A 22296-nucleotide genomic window follows, 5' to 3' on the forward strand; every position below is an offset into this window, starting at 1 on the left:
GAAGACTTTGGAGTAAGGAGACGAGATGCTCGATTATGTGGTAAGTTTCGAGCTGTCAGTGGAGAGATGGCGTGGAATGACATTAGTAGACGAATAAGCTTGAACAGAGCTTTCAAAAGTAGGAAAGATAATAATATGAACATGAATTTAGAACTCAAAGAGGACAAATTGGGGCAAAAATTCATTTAAAGGACAAGAAGTAAGGGATTGGAACAAATTATCAAAGGGAATGTTCGATGAATTTCCGAGTTCTTTGAATACGTTTCAGAGCTATGTGGACAATTGATAGAGAATATATACTATTTCGGCGGCAGTTCTAAATGCAGATGATTGATGTCTGACTGATTCTCCGTTCTCGTCAACTGTGGTACCCTCATGTGCTGCCCCTTTGAAGTAGGACTGCACTAGCAATGGGAAAAACTAGTCCTGAGTACTCATTTGCAATGTAGGACACAGTATTATTTGAGATATAATCTGCCGCTCCAGTGCTCATTGTCCTTTGACGTTCACGAAGATGTGCGGCAGGGAGATTCGTGAACGCCTTCTTCTGGTTCATTGTTCCACCGCTAAGCGTTCTTGTTCCATGGAACCCTTCATGAAGAACGCTATGTAGTGGAACAGCTGTGCCCACGCCTGCTGAAGTTCTGGAGTCCAGCGGTCTTCAAGGGACGGCTGGATCGCCTGGATGAACTGTGGTCCAATCAGCTGAAACAAGAGCAGAATTATTTGTATTAGTAGAGGCGTACTGCTAGTGTTGCTCCTAAGAACTGAGGTTATACATAAGCACTTGTTATTATTACAGTATGGTCTCGGGGAAGGGGTGGCGTCTTCGACGGGAGAATAGGTACTGTATGCCATGTAGTGCGTGAATTGCAGCCAGAAAGGAACATTTAGACATAGAGACACAGAAAATAACACCCATGCTCTCATGACTTTTGGGGCCCCCGGTTGGTCGGGGCGGTAGAATAACGTCCACCGTATCCCCGTGGATTGGTGAACACGGGGCCATTAGCTGAGTCCTCGGATTGCTTCCACTTCCCGGCTCCTGACTTCCATTTTTCCTATCCGATCTCCCATGGTCAACTCTAGTTATTTTCTGACCCCAACGATATTAAGTTGCGAGGCCTAGGGAGTCTTTCATTATCACGTCCTTCGTAAATGATACAGGTTTCAGGCCATTCGGATGTTTTTGTTGTCGCATCTTCGCTGACTACTGGGTTCTCAGAACTGGCGAATTACATCAAAAGTCTTGTTGTGAGTGGCAGCAAGTGATGGTTATTATTGGAACAGGTTGGGAACCCACATTCTTTCAGAAATAACTACCTATTGATGAAAGAAGCTCTGCACTACTGTGGCCTAAGTTTGAAATTACCCTCTGTAATACAAATAATACTGCGTTGTGTGCTGTAGCTTTATAGGTACGTAAAATCACTCTTCAGCTACTGAATTGGGAAACAGTCACAGGCCTCCCCGCCCCGCGGAGTCTGCGGGGTCCTTATTTAGAGTCGTCCAGTTGAAAAACCCATTATGTGCAGACAAACAAATTTTTCAGGAAGCGCAAAAATCTGTCATTTGTTATGCAACAAAGATAGGAGGTTGAAATCTTGTAATTAAACAGTACGCGTTCATATTCGTCACACCGCAAAATCTCCACAAATTATAACTTACAGAACCCATGTTTTCTGCAAAAAGCATTTGGGCGTAACGAGTTTTGCAGCAGTTTTGTGTAGATGAAAGATATGTGCAGCAGTATATGGAATAGAGTGTGCAGATTTATGGTGAACGTGTTTTATTTGCTACGTTTGAAAGTATTACACTATGAAAATAGCACGAATTGAAATAATTTTAAGGTTAGGATATACTGTTTTGATATCTAATCCCCGCTCTTTGATTATATGATTACATCAAGAAATCATCACTATTCAAACATTTTATAAGTTCTTTAACATTTTGTACAATTATATTAACAATCCGTCATTGCCCTCAACAATATCTCCCACATCATTGTCATAGCCTGGCATTTCACTGTTTAAAGTTTGCCGCTGGTCAAGCAGTGTCTTGTAGAACTTGAGGTCATCGTTCCTTATTCACTCTTTTCCGTAATGTTTGGTTTGCAATGTGTTCAGGTCGTTGAGCTTTTCTTTCTTAAGATGAACCCCTTCTTCCACTGGTACTGGCACAACAGTAGAAAAGGGTTACCTGTGCTTCAATATGCTTTTCGCTTCCACCACAATTGCTGTTATTGTTTACTTCACTTCTTATCACACAGCTGCCTGCTTTTGTTTTTGTAAGTATGATCCTCTTACAGGATTCTGCGACATAATGAGCTTTGCTGCATATCAGACGCTGCACATAACGACTTCTGCAGCAGTTCCTTTATTTGTCACCCTTAAACGTATGGATTAAATGGCCTTTGCTCACGTATTACATTGCTGGATTGTGTATTATGATGAGCTGCATACAATGGCGGTGATAACACATTTTGAGAAAAAAATGGACATAACGGATTTTGCAACTGGACGACTCTTTATATCGCCGCCACTATTCCGAGGCACATGTAAGCACAGGTCTCATAAGCGTTTTGCAGATGATTAATTTGGTGGTAGGAGTCAAGAGCCTTGAGGAGAGAAGTCTTGTTAGAGCAAATTAGGCTCTGTTGGCTGCTATTTATCTCTGTTTAATTTCATAGGATGTATCATTTGAAAAGGTGACTGTCGATCCCAAATATTTAAACTGCTCAACTCTCTCAAAGGTTTAATTGCCCACAGTTACTGAGTCTGGCATGTTCTCCTTGCATGCTTCCCCAGCAGCCATATATTTAGTTTTCTGAGTTGGCATGAATATTGCCATTATTAATCATCCCATGGAATAAATTACAATGTTTTATGAGCCCCTAAATGCCATTTAAGAACATGAAAACAAAAAAATCGTTATCTTCAAAGAATTAGACCGAGCTCGATAGCTGCAGTCGCTTAACTGCAGCCAGTATGCAGTTATCAGGAGATAGTGGGTTCGAACCCCACTGTCGGCAGCCCTGAAGATGGTTTTCCGTGGTTTCCCATTTTCACACCAGACAAATGCTGGGACTGCACCTTAGTTAAGGCCACGGCTGCTTCCTGCCCACTTCGAGCCCTTTCCTCTCCCATCGTCGCCATAAGACCTATCTTCGTCGGTGCGGCGTAAAGCAACGTGTAGAAGAAAAATGGATTAGAAGTTATTTCAGAGTATTTTCTTGAGATGATTCTAAATTTACAAAAGGTGGATCTACTACCTTACTTATTGAGTATCCCTCGTATTTTACATTTCGATTTTATCTCTAATTCAAAACAACCGAAGGCCATAAAGCATGAAGGCACGTAAACTGAAGTGTCGAAAACAATACAAATCCATATTCAATGAAAAAGAAATCTCTCCATTCTGCATTCCATTTCAGACTACCTTCTCGCAAGAACTATGCATATTTAAAGAGTTGTCTTGCTGCATGCAAAGGTGATCTGCTGTTATTTTCCTTGGTTTATGGAATAATTGATGGAGGCAATATTGAAGTCGCTCATCCTTTGATCGATTGCGTCGTTAGTAGAACTTCAATACCTCTGGGAAAAGCTTCTATTTCCTGTGCTTAAGTGGCTGTGAATAATTCATGGGCTCTAATGAAAAATTAATAATGAACGCAAGTCATTTCAGATCTCACTTTTCACCGCTGTGCTTTTGGGTGGAATCGCGGTGAGTGCGTGTAAATCTTCGTTTTATATGGAAGCTTTAATACTATTTTACACATACTCTTTACAGAAGCGTTTTAGGGCACGTAATTACGTACGTGATTAACAAATTTAAATGACCGAAGAAAGAAAGAAAGAAAGAAAGAAAGAAAGAAAGAAAGTTTTCTTTTTTGCTATTTGCTTTACGTCGCAACGACACAGATATGTCTTACGGCGACGATGGGATAGGGAAGGCCTAGGAATGGCAAGGATGCGGCCATGGCCTTAATTAAGGTACAGCCCCAGCATTTGTCTGGTGTGAAAATGGGAAACCACGGAAAACCACCTTCAGGGCTGCCGGCAGTGGGGTGAAAATAATACTAGTGGCGTATGGCCTCCGAAGAGGCCTGGTGAAGGTCTTTTGCTAGTAGACTGCCTATAGGCGACCTGCGCGTCTGGGAGGGTGGGGCCCTACCTAAGATGATTTCTAATGATGAAGACGGCACACACGCCCTGTCCCCGCGCTAGGCGAATTAACCAGTTAAGGTCAAATCCTCGATTCGATCGGGAATCGAACCCGGGACCGTCTTGACCAAAGTCAGAACGCTAACCATTTAGCTACGGAGCTGGCCACACACAAAGTAATAACCATGCATAGAAAGATAAGCCAACCTAAAAGCATAAACAATGTAAAAGTGAGAGAAAGTAAACCAGTACATTTATCCTGTACAATGTGCAGAAATTATAACTCTAGAAGAAAGCGAAGTTATTTCCATTCGGGCTATGGAGGTCCTTGGAGGGGACCCCTGTGGGCGGGGTCGATAGAATAACACCCATAGTATCCCCTGCCTGTCGGAAGAATGGACTAAAAGGGGCATCAGAGGCTCTTAATTGGGACAGTGGATTAGTGACCACTGGATCCTAACCTGAGACCTGGCATTGTTTCTAGTTAGTTATGCCAGACTCCTCCCTTTCATCTATACTGTCTGACCTTCCTTGGTCAACTCTTGTTCTTTTCCGACCCTGACGCTATTTGATTACGAGGGCTGGGGAGTCCTTCATTTTCACGCCCTTTGTGGTCCTTGTCTTTCTTTGGCCGATATCTTTCCGAAGTGCCGGATCCCTTCAATTTTTTCTCTTTCTTAGTGTTGTATAGAAAATGGTTGCCTAGTTGTACTTCCTCTTAATACAATCATCACCACCACTTTGGAGGGGTGTAAGGTAAAGGGTCCCACTATCCGTAACCTCAGAACTTGGTGCGGTAGTGTTGTTAGCTTTGTGCCTGGCCGCTTTGGCCACCACGAATTAATCTGGTACTCATTTTTGGTGTGCGCCGAGTGAATCTCAGAGCCAAGTGCACCTCGGAAAGTGGAAACATTGTTCCTTAAATTTTTCGATTTCCTGACGGGGAATCGAACCCAAGTCCTTCCGGAGGGTAAATAGATTAAATAAATAAATAAATAAATAAATAAATAAATAAATAAATAAATAAATAAATAAATAAATAAATAAATAAATAATAATAATAATAATAATAATAATAATAATAATAATAATAATAATAATAATAATAATAATAATAATAATAATAATATTGGCAAGGAGAGGCACTTATACAATTGGACGTACATACTCCCCATAGCGCACCGTCACTGTATTGTCTTATATAGATGGCTTGCTGTGGGGTCTCAATGGCGCACTAGCCGCTAGCGACTTGGAAAATTGTGGCAATCCAACTGATGAACCCACTGCTACACTGGGGTGAAACGCTGGTAATTTCACGATTGGAAAGACCCGGATGTGTTTAATATTATTACTTTATTAATAAGACATTTTATAATAAAATTAAAAAGGCTGCTGTTATTATTGGAGATAACTGACCGTTAAAATATTAGAAAGTCATCTCTGGATTGGAAATCCCTGTTTTAGGTACTAGGCCCAGTAAAACAGTAATTATTATTATTATCATGAGATCATTACTGACATTAAATGAACTTGCTTATTATTATTATTAATTTAAAAATCAACAAATAACAACATAACAGGCACAATTAGCGATTTTGAAACAAGTCAAGGAAAATACAATATTAGTGAATTTTACAGGTCCTGGGCTTCAAGCCCCTCGCCTTACAATTCTTGAGCCCCCAGCTCAAATTTACAAAAGAGCACAAATTATTCAAGGGCAGAAATCCCCTAATTCAAAATTACTTGCTCTCCAAAATACAATATCTAGCCTTCCAGAGGCGCTCGTTACAATTACAAAATTTGAAAAAGAGCTAACAGGCTCTCAGTTTCTTACTGCCTACTCAAGGCACATTACATCAGTCTCTGGTCTCTCACACCACCATTTACAAATTGAACTTACAGGTGTATTTAATACCCAACCTACTGGGCCTTCATGGAAAAGAACAGGTTAAATAACTGGCCCAAACACAAGGTGAATGGAAGCACACGGCGTTCCAATATAATGAGCACTTAAAAACCTAAAGGGCTCTAGGCCGATGAAATAGGGGCTATTCCCAAACTACTGAGGTGACTCGTATAGGAATTGCTTTAACACCTTACAGAAGAAAAGTTACAAAACGTAGTCACCTCAAACCAAGATGAAGGGGAGCTCGAGAGGGTACATCACTCTCTATCCCCGGTTTACAGTTAAAGATTTTATGAAGGTTTTTACATTAGCCGGAAGAAAGTTACATTTTAGAAAAGCTTGTTACATAACTAAAGAGTCGGACCTTTCCCTCGGGTTAAACTGCGGAGGTAACAAGAAAGAAAGAAGTTATGTGGCCAATACCTTGTAGATGTTCTGTTGACCGATGAAAGAGGCCGCCCGCCTCCTGCTTTGACACACACACTCAGTAGGATGACGATCAATTGGCCAAGAAACGAGAAAATTCGGAGTTTATAAACCCTCAGGGAAGGTTCGAAACCATTCAAGACTAAACTAGCCACACCCTCTCAATTTTATTGGATGAATTTCAAAGTTACACTTAGAATCGAACAAGAAGCCTGTGATAGATTGAAAATTAAATACAGAAATTAGGGTTCGGCTAGATTCAAAAGTGGCGGAAAGAAAAAGGAAATATTGCTAACCCAAAAATAAATGAACATCAATCATTTACAAAAACCAAGAAATACAAAACTTCTTTAAATTATAACTTCTTACAACTCGCACCAGGGTGCATGATCATACTTTTTAGTGGTGTCCTCTGTGGAAAAATGTCCAAACTTCTTGATGAATGTCAAACAAAACAAGTAGAAATTCACTCAGGTTAGGAAACTGCACAATAACAAAATTACTCAATATTTTAGTGGTGACATCTTCTGATTAAAGTTCCAAGTTGGTGTAGTTTCAGTTTCACTGTTTTACCAATAGAGGAGTTCATTTAGGCGCTAGTTTTGAATGCGCGGCGTTGAGGTGTACCTCCCGGTACAATTATTATTATTATTATTATTATTATTATTATTATTATTATTATTATTATTATTATTATTATTATTATTATTATTATTATTATTATTATTGTTACCGTGTTTTTGTGGTAGTTATGCGTGAAAGAAGGTGCGGGGTGGTGAACGGGTCTCCAGCTACTAAAGTAAAATTAATTAAAATTTAATCAGGTTATATTTTCTTTTCAAAAACAAAGAAATAACAAGCATGGCAGGTACAAAGTAGCAAGTCAAAGGGTAGTTACAATATTTACAGGATTTGGGCTTCGAGCCCTAAAAACACAATGCTTGGGCAATCAGCGCAGTTTTACCTCCAAACACAAGTTTCAACAGAGGGGCAGAAAACCCCATTCATGCCTAGGAGCCCTAGCTCCAAATTACACTGAAAAGCCTCCACGAGGCATACAACACTCAATTTTCAAAAGAGCCACTCGCTCTGAAATTTAAGCCTCTCCCAGGCCACACCAAACTCCACCTTCAAGTTGTCCTCAACGGACATAAACACAGGGGTAAAATACCCAATCTACTGAGGTCTATTAAATGAAAAGAAGGTTAATTAAATGACCTCTAAGGTAACAATTTGAGAGGAGGCGAACTTGCACTCCTAATACACTTTGATTAAGACCTACTTGGCACTAGGCCGTTAATACAAGGGCTAATCCCATACTAAAGAGGTGACTTAAGAAGAGAACAATTTGTTTTACATTAAGGAAGAATAGGTTGAGAAAAATAAGTTCACCTCAAAACAATATGAGTGGGAGCTCGAGAGGGTTAGCACTCTCTATCCCAGTATGTAGCTTTAAAAGAGAATATATAAAAGGAGTAGTTACATTTAGGAAAAGGTTACATGGTGGAACGCTTAGAACCCGCCCCGAGAGTTAAACTGCTGAGCAAGCAAAGAAAGAAGTTATTAATCGGCCATTACCTTGTTGTTGACCGCTGTCGAGGAAAGAGGCGCTTCCCGCCTCCTGCTATGTACTTAATACACTGAAAGATGGAACAGAAGTGGCCCGGAGACCCTAAAATCAGCAGTTTATATCCTCTCGCGGAAGGTTCTAGGGGTTAGGGGAATGAAAACACCCTCCCACAAACTTTTTATTGGGTAGGATACAGCAACATATTCAAGATGGGGGAAGATACCTACGATTGGTCAGAAATTAATAACAGAAATTCGGGATTGGTTAAATGCAAAACAAGGGGAAAGAGAGGGGTATACAGCCAACTTAACCAATGACTGAAAAAAAAATTAGCAAGGAACAAACATTTGAAATAAAAATTTCTCCAACAAAATAGTTCTTTGACTCCGCACTAGGGTGCACTATTGTTGATCTTCAGAAGTGTCCTCTAGAAGAGGAAGTTCACACTTCTTACTTCAAGCAAAACAAAAACACATCAAAAATGACACAGTTCAAAAACTCAAAATTTTCCACGTGGTGACATCTTTTGAGAAGGTAGCGAATTAATAGCGTATATAAAGTTCAGACTTCCTCCAGCAGAGGAGTTTCAACTGGCGCAAATTTTAAATTAGCGGCGTGGAGGTGTACCGCCCGGTACAGACCTCCCCCCCCCCAAAAGTACCTCCAGGGGTGGCACATGAAATCTGTTTGAAACAAGGTCCAAGTTATGCTGTGGATATGAAGATTGATTGCAGAAGCATTTATAAGATTTCTTAATTTGGTTTGATTCAGTTTCAAAATTTTGTTGTTGCAGGTGAAGTAAAGTCTTTATATTTGTAGAAGTTGAATTTCTGAAGATAAACTTTTAATACCTAGAGGTGAAGAAAAATTTTGCAATTGCCGCCAAATATTGCTGTTGAATTCCCAAGTGTAGTCATCGCTTATCGTAACTGTCCATGTAGTTGATGTTGATTAAGTTGAATGGCCAGACCGGCCGTTGCAGCTTGCGTCCACAGGGAGGCCGCTCGGACCCCTCAAGTACCCTGAGATACCGCTCGCCCGCACTATGAGGGGAGCAGAGGTGTTGAAACACGCCGCGCCCGCGGTGAACATATACAGGCTGCGGGCAAGTAGCAGGTCGTGCGCCGCGCATCAGCCTTGGCCGGGAGGAGAGCTCTGGCTCGCCGTGCACCTGACGTCCTCGCTGGAGAAGAGGGGGCCCGTCCTCTGCCCCAGTTGCTGCACGGCGCCGCGCGGCTGCGGGGGCACTGAAACATTAAAGCTAGGCGGCAGAATTGTGTTGGACCATCATCTTTTTGAGGGCACAGGCTTGGTGAAGAGGTTGAGGGGTCAGCGGCGTGCAGATGTCCATGGCATTTAATATAATTCATCCACAGTGTGTATTGGAGCAGGAGACGGGAGCGTGGTAATGGCCGAGGCAAGGACAGGATGGCAGTTTAACAAATCGGGGGAGGTTTCACACAAATGCTTACATATAAAACAAAATATTATAGAAGGGGCAGAAAGCCTTAAAAGTGAAACTCAAAAAAAAAAAAAAAAATATAACCTTCATATTCCTTTCAAAATAATATGAAGCAAGTTAACACAGAAATTACACCGGTTTCACCTGGGACAGGTGAACTCTAAATATCCTCTCGGTGGCTGGATTGCTTACTAACAACGTAACTGGCGTAAGAAAATCGAGAATGATACAAGGCCCATGAAATCTGGGGGCAAGCTTGCCCGCGGGAACAAAGTTCTTGACCATCACCTGGTCACCTACATTCAAAGTGGTGGGTCTCCGTCCACGATCATACCTTTCCCTAACCTTTTCATGAGATACCTTAAGATTGGCTTTAGCCTTCTTCCAAAGATCTTTAATATTATCCGGATCTATTGTCTCGGGTAGAATGTCACTCAGAGACCAGAGGTTAGAGAGCGGCGAGTTGGGAAAAAACTTGAACATCAAAGAAGCTGGAGTAAATTTATGTGATTCATGAACCGCCGAATTCAAAGCAAAAGCTAACCAATGCAGGGACGTGTCCCACCTGGAATGATCATCATGATGATAGGCAATAAGTGCGGACCTGAGATTACGATTAACCCGTTCAGCCAGAGATGGTTGAGGGTAATAAGCAGAAGTAGTTACATGAGAGATGGATAAGTCAAAACAGAATTTACGAAAAAGATTTGATGTAAACGCCTTAGCATTATCGGACACAATATATTGGCACGGACCAAAAGAAGCAAAAATAGAATTTAGGCAAGTAATGGTGGACTGAGCGGTAGCCAGCTTAGTCGGAAATAACCAGGAAAATCTTGTAAAACCATCTACACATACAAAGATGAATTTGTTGGCATTTCCCTTCGACTGGGGGAAGGGTCCTACATAATCAATATACAGGCGTTCCATGGGGCGCGATGCTTGATGCGAAGACAAAAGGCCTACCTTGGTGGACATGGTGGGTTTACTGAGCAAACAAGATTTACAAGCTTTTACAAGTTCACGGATTTCACCGTCCATACCTTTCCAGATGAACATTTCACGAATCTTTTCACGAGTTTTAAATATTCCCAGATGCCCCCCCAATGGGGTCTCATGATAGTATTTGAAGATCATAGGCACAAGGACAGCTGGAACGACAACCTTCATCATCTTGTCATGCCTCGAAGGGCAACATAGAACACCATTCCTCAGAACATAAGGGACAACATGTTCCCCAGAAGAAAGGGTTTCCATTATCGGAGCCAGCGTCGGATCTTCACGTTGGTATTTCTCGATATCCCTAAAGAGCATGGGGGCATCCGTTAAGATGGCATTAACATCAGATAGTATGGACTCGGGAGGTGATGAACTGTCGACCGGTTCTTGGGTCTCGACGTCGTTTGAAAACATACGGCTGAGTCCATCAGCGACAATATTTTCGGTACCTCTGATATGTCTAACATCAAACTGGAAGGCAGAAATACGGATGGCCCAACGGGCTATACGACCAGTACGACGCGGCCTACCTAAGACCCAGCTTAAGGCTTGATTATCTGTCTCCAGGTCGAATTTAACATGTTCCAGATAGAGACGGAACTTCTCTAAGGCGAATAAGACTGCCAAACCTTCGAGCTCATATATGGAATACTTGGCTTCTTGAGCCGACAAGGTCCTAGATGCATAGGCGATGGGTCGCCTCCCTAGTTCAGTCTCTTGAAGAAGGACTGCCGCTACTGCTGACGACGACGCGTCGGTTTGGACGATGAATTTCTTCGAGAAATCAGGCATAGCAAGTACAGGGGCATTACAAAGAGCTAATTTAAGGTCTTCAAAAGCGGCTTGTTGAGAAGGTCCCCACTCGAATTTGATGCCTTTCCTACGAAGAAGGTTTAAGGGCGCCGCTCTATTAGCGAAGTTAGGAATAAACTTCCTGAAGAAATTCACCATACCAATAAACCTGGCGATGCCTTTGATGTCCTTGGGAGGTTTAAAATCACGGATGGCCTGTGTTCTAGAATGATCGACAGCTACACCATCAGGTGACACAATATGCCCTAGGAAAGACATAGAGGGCTTAGCAAAGGCAACCTTGGACAACTTAACAGTTAACCCAGCTTTACGAAGGCGATCGAGAACTTCTCGCAGATGATCTAGATGCTCTTCAAAAGTCTCTGAAAATACGACGACATCATCCAAGTAGTGATATAAGTACTCAAATTTGATGTCGGAGAAGACCCTATCTAGCAGCCTAGTGAGTACAGCTGCTCCCGTGGGGAGCCCGAAAGGCACGCGGTTGTATTCATATAAATTCCAGTCCGTGGCAAACGCTGTAAGGTGTTTAGACTCTTCGGCAAGGGGAATTTGATTATAGACCTGATTCAAGTCCAAGATAGTAAAGAACTTGGCCTTACGAAACCATGAAAAACAAGAATGAAGGTCGGGAAGGGGCACAGATTGTAACACCACCTTCCGATTGAGAGCCCTGTAATCAATGACAGGCCTGAAGCCCCCTTGGGGTTTCGGGACTAGAAAAATAGGCGAGGAATACGCTGACTTAGAGGGCCTAATAATACCATCCTTCAACATCTGATCGATAATTTCTTTCAGAGCCTTCATTTTAGGTGGAGATAGCCTATACGGTGGAAAACGGACAGGAATCGAATCCGTGACCTCAATTTTGTATTCTATCAGGTCAGTAACACCAAGGGTATCAGAAAACACCTCTGGAAACGACTGACACAGCTTACGAATACTATCAGCCTGCTCCTCAGGTAGATGTCTAAGGTCTAACAACATCTCATCCTGGGTAGGCGAAATAGAAGAACATGATGCAGAATTACACTTTAATAAAGGGATGCTACAATTAGAGGCAAATTTGAAAGTGCAAGACCTACTCTGAAGATCGAGCACAAGACCAGTGTGAAAAATAAAGTCCGCTCCCAATATAATGGGGCAAGACAAGAGCTTGGCCACAAGCAATTTAACTTTCCAAGTGAATTTAAAAATACGAATTTTGACCAATAAGGAACCTAGAATTTCTAATGGGGATGAATTAGCCGAAACATATTGAACAGGAGATGAGACCTAGTCAGGTAGTTTACAAACAGATTTCAATTTAGAATACCATTCAGCCGAAATAATCGAACAAACACTGCCTGAATCTAAGAGAGCTGTAATAGGTTCGTTATTTAACTCAATCTTAAGAAAAGGAACAGGTGCGGGGGAATCCGCCGCAATCCTAAGACACTCTTTGGGACCTTCAAAAGATAAATTTGAAAATTGCTCGTTCCCTTAATTTACAACCTGTTTACCAGGGGCTGAGTCTCGGGAAGATGGATTAGTCGACTCAGCCGAAGCCACTAGTCACTTTTTATTATTAGCATAGGTAGAATTTGCACCAGAAGTTGAGCAGGAGGGGGTGCTATTCGAGTTTGGGCAATTCTTGGCGATATGTGAGAAAGCCCCACATTTAAAACAGCCTTGTGCTGAACCAGCTCCATTATTTGCCCTACTAGTTTTGACCAATGGACATTTATTGCGAAGATGGTCAGGCGACCCGCAAGCATAACATTTACGGGGTGTGACTGGTCGGCGAGGTGGAGGCCGAGTATTACTAAACGAAGGAGGGGGTTCTTTTGCCACACGCAAAGAATCGGCGTACCTAACTCCTTCCGCTGAGACGGCCAACGCTTCAAGTTCAGAGAAAGTTTACGGGCACGCCGCGAAACACAAGTATGACCTATAAGATGGTGAAATACCTTCCACAATAGCTTGTACAATTTGATCCTCAGGGAAGTGAAGAGCAAACACCCTAGTATAAAACTTAATGTCTTGTATGAAATCAGCCAAGTTCTCATCCAATCGCTGTACATGATAATAGTACTTCTGAATCAGAGAAGACCTCGTGCGGGCGGGAATAAAATTTGCAAGCAAGTGTGCATGAAAATCTTCAATAGATGACTGTTCGGCTATGGCTCTTACTATTTTGTCAGAAAGAATACCAATTGCATAAGGATAGATAATTTGCAAAATTTGACATGGAGAAAGAGAAAACACAAGGGCATGATCCTGAAATTCAACCAGAAATCTTAAAAATGAAATTACTTCACTGGTGGTATTAACCGAAAACTTAGAGATACCTCTGAGCAACATTGCCAATGGGTGAGGCAAGCTGCTAAACCCGGGTGACATAGTAGGTAAAGGTTTCAATGGCAAGGAAGTTAATTCCGAACGGATATTACTCAACGATGCACGGCGTTCAGATTCGTTGTCCAATGGGGCAGAGATAGTTTGAGCAGCAACGGTTATCCTATTAACTTCTCCCTTATGAGGCTCTTCCTCGCTACCTACATTCACTGTGGTGGGTAGATCGCTTTTGGGAGGAACCTCCCCTGTTAACAATTGAGTGACCTTGCTAGATAATTCAGACATATTTTCAAGCAGCGTACTAGCTTCCTTCTTCTGAACGTCATTCAACTTTAGAGACAACAGATCGTTAACTCTATTGGAAAAATGAAACAGCCTAGCTTGCACACGCTTAATTTGATTAGGAGAAGGATCATTTTCATCAAAAAAACTAACTACAGACGCTAGCCCAGTAATATTCTCCGTGATCGTGGAAAGAGAGTCGTCAATTTCTTTCTCTCCCAAATTGGGGATGGAAATGGGCAAATCTAGGGACACTCTAAGCTTGTTTGTGTCTACTGCAACCGTGCCTCCAGATTGTACATTTCTAATAGTCAATTCATAGATCAACTCCTCCTTGCGCAAATAGTTAAGATGGAGAACATCGCGAGGGCCGGGCATGGTGACAGAACAATTTTGAAAAACTCAAAAATTCCAGCAACTGAAAAAATAGTTAGAGTCGGAACAAAACAATGTTTAGCCGTCAAAAGGGGCTAAATTGAGACCCATTCAACCACGCTCTGCTACCACTTCTTACCGTGTTTTTGTGGTAGTTATGCGTGAAAGAAGGTGCGGGGTGGTGAACGGGTCTCCAGCTACTAAAGTAAAATTAATTAAAATTTAATCAGGTTATATTTTCTTTTCAAAAACAAAGAAATAACAAGCATGGCAGGTACAAAGTAGCAAGTCAAAGGGTAGTTACAATATTTACAGGATTTGGGCTTCGAGCCCTAAAAACACAATGCTTGGGCAATCAGCGCAGTTTTACCTCCAAACACAAGTTTCAACAGAGGGGCAGAAAACCCCATTCATGCCTAGGAGCCCTAGCTCCAAATTACACTGAAAAGCCTCCACGAGGCATACAACACTCAATTTTCAAAAGAGCCATTCGCTCTCAAATTTAAGCCTCTCCCAGGCCACACCAAACTCCACCTTCAAGTTGTCCTCAACGGACATAAACACAGGGGTAAAATACCCAATCTACTGAGGTCTATTAAATGAAAAGAAGGTTAATTAAATGACCTCTAAGGTAACAATTTGAGAGGAGGCGAACTTGCACTCCTAATACACTTTGATTAAGACCTACTTGGCACTAGGCCGTTAATACAAGGGCTAATCCCATACTAAAGAGGTGACTTAAGAAGAGAACAATTTGTTTTACATTAAGGAAGAATAGGTTGAGAAAAATAAGTTCACCTCAAAACAATATGAGTGGGAGCTCGAGAGGGTTAGCACTCTCTATCCCAGTATGTAGCTTTAAAAGAGAATATATAAAAGGAGTAGTTACATTTAGGAAAAGGTTACATGGTGGAACGCTTAGAACCCGCCCCGAGAGTTAAACTGCTGAGCAAGCAAAGAAAGAAGTTATTAATCGGCCATTACCTTGTTGTTGACCGCTGCCGAGGAAAGAGGCGCTTCCCGCCTCCTGCTATGTACTTAATACACTGAAAGATGGAACAGAAGTGGCCCGGAGACCCTAAAATCAGCAGTTTATATCCTCTCGCGGAAGGTTCTAGGGGTTAGGGGAATGAAAACACCCTCCCACAAACTTTTTATTGGGTAGGATACAGCAACATATTCAAGATGGGGGAAGATACCTACGATTGGTCAGAAATTAATAACAGAAATTCGGGATTGGTTAAATGCAAAACAAGGGGAAAGAGAGGGGTATACAGCCAACTTAACCAATGACTGAAAAAAAAAATTTAGCAAGGAACAAACATTTGAAATAAAAATTTCTCCAACAAAATAGTTCTTTGACTCCGCACTAGGGTGCACTATTGTTGATCTTCAGAAGTGTCCTCTAGAAGAGAAAGTTCACACTTCTTACTTCAAGCAAAACAAAAACACATCAAAAATGACACAGTTCAAAAACTCAAAATTTTCCACGTGGTGACATCTTTTGAGAAGGTAGCGAATTAATAGCGTATATAAAGTTCAGACTTCCTCCAGCAGAGGAGTTTCAACTGGCGCAAATTTTAAATTAGCGGCGTGGAGGTGTACCGCCCGGTACAATTATTATTATTATTATTATTATTATTATTATTATTATTATTATTATTATTATTATTATTATTATTATTATTATTATTATTATTATTATTTGGTCAATACTATCACTGTCATTGAATATGTCACATCAAAATTTGGATGAAACACTGTAAATAAATTGACCAAATTCGCACTGAAAGATATTAGATAACAATCGTGTAAGTCTGCCAATGAATACTACTACTACTACTACTACTACTACTGTTAATCATAATAGACCATGCAAAATTTCTCCTGTGGGTGGGGGCGGTAGAATATCAACTTCGGTATCCCCTGCCTAACGTAAGAGGCGACTAAAAGGGGCCCCTGTGGCTCTCAAGTTGGGAGCGTGGGTTGGCGACCGTAGGGGCCTGCGCTGTGTCCTGGCATTGCTTCTATTTACTTGTACCAGGCTCCTCACTTTCAAGTATCCTATCCGACCTCCCCTAGTTAATTCTTGATCTTTTCTGACCCCGGTGGTATTACGTGTGGAAGCCTAGGGAGTCTTGCCATTTCACGCCCTTTCGTGGCCCTTGCCTTTCTTCGGCTGACACCTTCATTTTTCGTAGTGTTGGACCGCTTCCATTTGTTCCCTATGATAATGTTAATAGAGGATGGTTCTCCAGTTGTACTTCCTCTTAAAACAATAAACAACACCACCACCACTATGCAGAATGAGTCAAGTAGTTGCAAGCTTGCATTCGGGAGATGTTGAGTTCAAACCTCTCCGTCGGTGGGAGATGATTTTTTTTCCATTTTCATACCAGACAAATGCTGCGGTTGTAACTCCGTTACGACCATCGTCAAGTATCACATTCAACATTTATCCTTTTTTCCATTCCCGCTTTCCAGCTTCGTCGCGTACATGCTTGCGCTAGCGCGATAATAATGAAACCGCTAGGAAATAAAAAGTCAAGACAATAATGACAATAGCAAAAGAGAACTACTTTAAGACTCGGCAATATTAAAATAAGTGTTTTTATTGTCTGGTTCTGGCAGGTCTTAGAGAGAGTTTTAGCAAGCTTATCTGTCAAATCGTGACGTGGAATATACAGTCCGCTTGAGCTTTTCAAGAACATTTCCGGTATGAATGCCAGGAGAGGTATAGCATAGCGAGGGAAGAAAGAAAATAGAAGGGGAGAGATAAATGTGGCGAGCGTTATAAAATTTTGAGTGTTAGAGGGAAAGTGAGGTAAAGCGTGGAAAGGAGACGCTATCTGACCACTACCCAAGCTGACGTCATTGTTCGCTGCACAATGGCCATCGTGTGTATCACGTCCCGTTATCAAGTCGTCCGGCTCACCTTGCGCCACGCGGGGGTGGGTATTTTCAAAACACACAGCATCCCTTATCTGTGACTAGGAGGATACTGGCTGGAACTGAGACAGTGAGGAAGTGACACCGAGACTGAGGGAGTATTAGATTTTAGAATTGTCAGCTGTAGGCAAGCAGCTGGATATGATCGTCTATATCTGAGTTCGAACCACTCTGCGGGGCGGTTGGGGGTGGGGAGGGGTAGCCACGACTCTACCGTGGCTCTAAGCCTCTGTAATCGGGAGACGGGACAGGGATGGACCTCACGGCTTGTCCCCACCGTCGGCTGTCCTGAGAATGGTTTTCCGTGGTTTTCCATTCTCCTGCACTAAGGCGAATGTCGGGACAGTTCCTAGTATAGGCCACGGTCGCCATTCCCCTCACTTTCTCCGTGCATCTCCTTCACCGTAACACATATCCCGGCCTGAGAGACGGCGTCACCGTCTAAGAGGCCCGCCTCCCCCTTCAGGGGAGGAATGAAAACATTTTAGAAGTAGTACTCCGCGGCCTTGAGGCAAGATGTTACATGAACATTTTTACGAATATTGAAGACGAAACGCACACAGGCATTCTTAACTTGCACGAGTTTCGTATTATATTTCTCTGAGATGTCTGCATGATTCTTATGATTCCGTTGCCTTCTCTTTTCGGCTGATCATAACTTTTCATTTTTCTTTTCATTTCGATAACTATATTCATAATTAATAGGGGCAAATGAACATGCGTAATAATAATAATAATAATAATAATAATAATAATAATAATAATAATAATAATAATAATACAGTCGAAATCGGTTATAACGGCACCAAACTGTCGTTATAATCAATAGTCGCACAAACCGGTTCTTTTTCCCTCCTTAAAAATGCAAATTTTATGCTTCACACTGTCCGACTCGTTGGCTGAATGGTCAGCGTACTGGCCTTCGGTTCAGAGGGTCCCGGGTTCGATTCCCGGCCGGGTCAGGGATTTTAACCTTAATTGGTTAATTCCAGTGGCCCGGGGGCTGGGTGTTTGTGTTGTCCCCAACATCCCTGCAACTCACACACCACACATAACACTATCCTCCACCACAATAACACGCAGTTACCTACACATGGCAGATGCCGCCCACCCTCATCGGAGGGTCTGCCTTACAAGGGCTGCACTCGGCTAGTAATAGCCACACGAAATTATTATTATGCTTCACACTTATATGGCTAGTTAAAATAATGAAGGTAAAACTACAAAAACATAACTGAAATGCGTACTGTATTTACAGTATGGTACGGTATTTGTGGAGTAACTCTGCGAGGAATTTGATTGGCTTTTGTTTGAAGAGTAGGTCCATTGGCAAGCACATTGTTTGTTCTTTGCTGCTTAAACCATCTACATGGGCCGATGACCTCGATGTTAGGCCCCTTTAAACAACAAGCATCATCAAGCAAACCATCTACATAAAGATTCTTCACTTTCTTCGTCCTTGGATGATCTGGCCCGATTGATTTTTTTAAAGAATTTTCTTCGAAAAGAGACTTCATTTCTCTTAGTCCTTAGAAATTATAGAAATCATTCAGTGTGAAACACACAAATCCTTCGCGATGCTGACATTTGTAAGCACATTTTCTAATCGCCACATTATGTGTGACTTTTCTTCATTGTTAAACACTTTCATTTTCTTTTCAGTCATCTTCAGAGAGATGCCTGCCTTGACTATTTAACAGACAGAGTGATTTGAAATCTCCAATAATAAGCGTTACAGTGTTGTCAGCAATCCACAAATATGTAACACACAAATCAACATTCGACGTTATAGCCGATACATTTCACACAAATGTGATCAAAGTACGTCGTTTTATGTAATATGTCGTAATAAGCGATGTCGCTATAAACGTTTTAGACTATAATATTAATAATATAATGATTGTGTGGCCTCGGCTACCGTGTGCAGACATTTTATAATTTGACACCATCTGGCTGTTTGCTTGTCAATTTCGACGTTCCGTTTTATCCTAGGCCTACTCGATGACAGGGTAAACCAAATCTCTCTTGGGTGTCTATGGCTGAGTTTTGAATACATTTTGTCGGGTAAACACCAAACGTGTCACCAGAGGTCTTTTAAATGCCGACATTGTGTGTCGAATGGACTTTTTTCTGCCCTTCAAAAATCAGACTACCTCTGCCGGGTTTGAACCTGCTCTCTTGGGATAAGGAGGTCGATACTGCTAGATAATGACAGCGTTAGTGAATTTCTCTTTGCTGATTTCCATGAATTTTCTTTTCTGAATATTTAGCTAGCTAGTTGCTTTACGTCGCACCGACACAGATAGGTCTTATGGCGACGATGGGACAGGGAAGGGCTAGGAGTGGGAGGGAAGCGGCCATGGCCTTAATTAAGGTACAGCCCCAGCATTTGCCTGGTATGAAAATGGGAAACCACGGAAAACCATTTTCAGGGTTTCTGAATATTAATTCATCGCCTACTTACTTACCTACTTATAATAAAGTTATTTGCTTTACGACCCACTGACTTATTTTACAGAGACGCCGAGGTGGCGGAATTTAGTCCCACAGGAGTTCTTTTACGTGCCAGTAAATCTGCCGACACTAGGCTGACGTATTTGAGCACCTTCAAATACCACCGGACTGAGCCGGGATCGAACCTGCCAAGTTGGGGTTAAAAGGCCAGCACCTCAACCGTCTGAGGCAGTCAGCTCGGCTACTTACTTACTTAACTTCGGTGGTTCTGTTTAATAGGGCTCAGTACCACCTGCATAGTGGAACATAACTGACATTGAATTTTTGTTAGTTTATACTTCCAATAATGATGTGTTCATTATATCTGTAATCAGTGCCAATTTACTATCACTATCAACTGATATTGGTGGTCTAAACGAAACATCATCCTCGATGATAGCATACATTAGTGCCGAGAACAGAAGCAGTCACTTACACGGTTCTGTGATTGACAGGTCTAATTTAGATATCGGATCGTCATCTGCATTATACTACCTGCCTCTCTCAAATACCACGCTCATGAAGAGAATACGAACAGAACCTTCCTCTATTAATGACGCACGATTCATCCATTATACATGCAATTGTACCAATACTTTTTATGCACACAGCATTTCATCACTGAATGGATAGGGATAGATTTTTTTAAATTGTGTAATCCCCGTTGAACTCTACATATTTCAGTATGAATGGAACGAGGAACAAGACCAGTAAATTAATATTGGAGACTGAAAGAAGAACATATTTGATGTTTGATTGATTTTGAGAGGTTGCCATTTCGCGTACAACAACCATGTTTATTAAAGCTTGTCAAGTACATCTGATAATCATTGTACTTCGACTTCTGCTCCGAACCGTGGATCCACCGAGAAAGACCTCCACTGGCTATGTTCTTCACTTCTGTTTCCGGTTCCATGGCTAAATGGTTAGCGTTTTGTCCTTTGGTCCATGGGATCCCGAGCCGATTGGCGGCCGGGTCCTGGATTTTAATCTTAATTCGTTGATTCGTTCTGGCTCGAGGGCTGGGTATATATGCCGTCTTCATCATTAGAAATCATGTTTAGTAGGGCCCCATCCTCACAGACATCCAGATCGCCTATAGGCAATCTGGTAGAAAAGATCTGCACAAGGCCTCTCCGGAGGCCATATGCTATTATTATTATTATTATTATTATTATTATTATTATTATTATTATTATTATTATTATTATTATTATTATTCACTTCTGTCCACGATTTTGGTACTTTCCACCCCGTGTTGGTGGGGCCAGTAGAATAACACCCACGGTATCCTCTGCCTATCCTAAGAGACGACTAAAGGGGTTTCCGGGGCTCTCAAATTGGGTTTAATTGTGTCTGACTCCTCACTTTCATCTATCCTATTCAACCTCCCTTGGTCAAATCGTCTTCTTTTACAACCTCGAGGCTATCAGAGGACTTGAGGCCTAGGAAGTCTTTCATTTCCACGCCCTTCGTGGCCCTTGTCTTCTTTTGGTCGATACCACCATTTTTCGAAGTGTTGTATCCCTTCCATTTTTTCTCTCTGATTTGTGTTATATGGTTGTATGTTGTATGGTTGCGTAGTTGTACTTCCTCTTAAAACAATAATTACCACCACTCTCAACTTGGGAGCGTGAGTTGGTAACCATGGGGCCCTTAGCTGAGTCCCGGCATTGTTTCGACTTACTCGTGTCATGCTGCTCACAATCATCTATCCTATCCGACCTGCCTTTCGATCCCGGCGGTATTAGGTTGCGAATCCTGAGTTTTTCATGCCCCTTGTCTTTCTTCGACTAATACCTTAATTTATTCAAGTGTTTGGATCCCTTCCAATTTTCCCATCTGATTAATGTTAATAGAGGGTAGTTGTCCAGTTGTATTTCTTCTTAAGAAGTAATCACCATCATTTGCATCTTTCTAAGCTCTTTCCTTACTGATATGTCTCCAGGACGCCCTGAGCATCTTTAGGATTCGAACCTAAGACCGGCTTCAGAGCCATGCCGACAAATCAGTATCAAACACAGACACACCGTACGTTTCAGCCCGTGTGAATGAAGCGTACTTGCTATGGCTTAAGATCGGCTTGAGTGCACCATTCGAAGGAAAAGAAAACAACTTCGCCAGGGAGGGATTTGAACACGGACCCCTGAGCTGACGGCTGTGGGTGAGGGCGGTAGAATAACACCCACGGTATCCCTTGCTTGTCGTAAGAGACGACAAATAGTGGCCCCAGAGGCTCTGAACTTTGGAACGTGGGTTGGCGACCATGGGGCCCTTAGCTGAGTCCCGGCATTGTTTCGACTTACTCGTGTCATGCTGCTCACAATCATCTATCCTATCCGACCTCCCTTGGTCAACTCTTGTTCTTTACCGACACCGACGGTATTAGAGCAGTCGAGGCCTAGGGTGTCTTTCATTTTCACGCCTTGCCTTCGTGGCTCTTGTCTCTCTTTGGCCGATATATTCATTTTTCGAAGTGTCGTACCCCTTCCATCTTTTTCCTTGTTTAATGTTATTAGTG

General features: G+C 42.0%; 1 protein-coding gene across 1 annotated transcript in view; it reads right to left on the reverse strand.

The window, feature by feature from the left end:
• Positions 1–552: 552 nt before the first annotated feature.
• Positions 553–22296, reverse strand: part of LOC137502156 (neuroglobin-like) — a 580803-nt gene continuing 559059 nt past the window's right edge. The window contains exon 4 of the mRNA XM_068229146.1: positions 553–705. Within this exon, the coding sequence (XP_068085247.1) occupies positions 553–705 (153 nt within the window). The remainder of the gene's footprint in view (positions 706–22296) is intronic.

Source organism: Anabrus simplex, chromosome 9 (genome assembly GCF_040414725.1).
Source record: "Anabrus simplex isolate iqAnaSimp1 chromosome 9, ASM4041472v1, whole genome shotgun sequence".
NCBI lineage: Eukaryota > Metazoa > Arthropoda > Insecta > Orthoptera > Tettigoniidae > Anabrus > Anabrus simplex.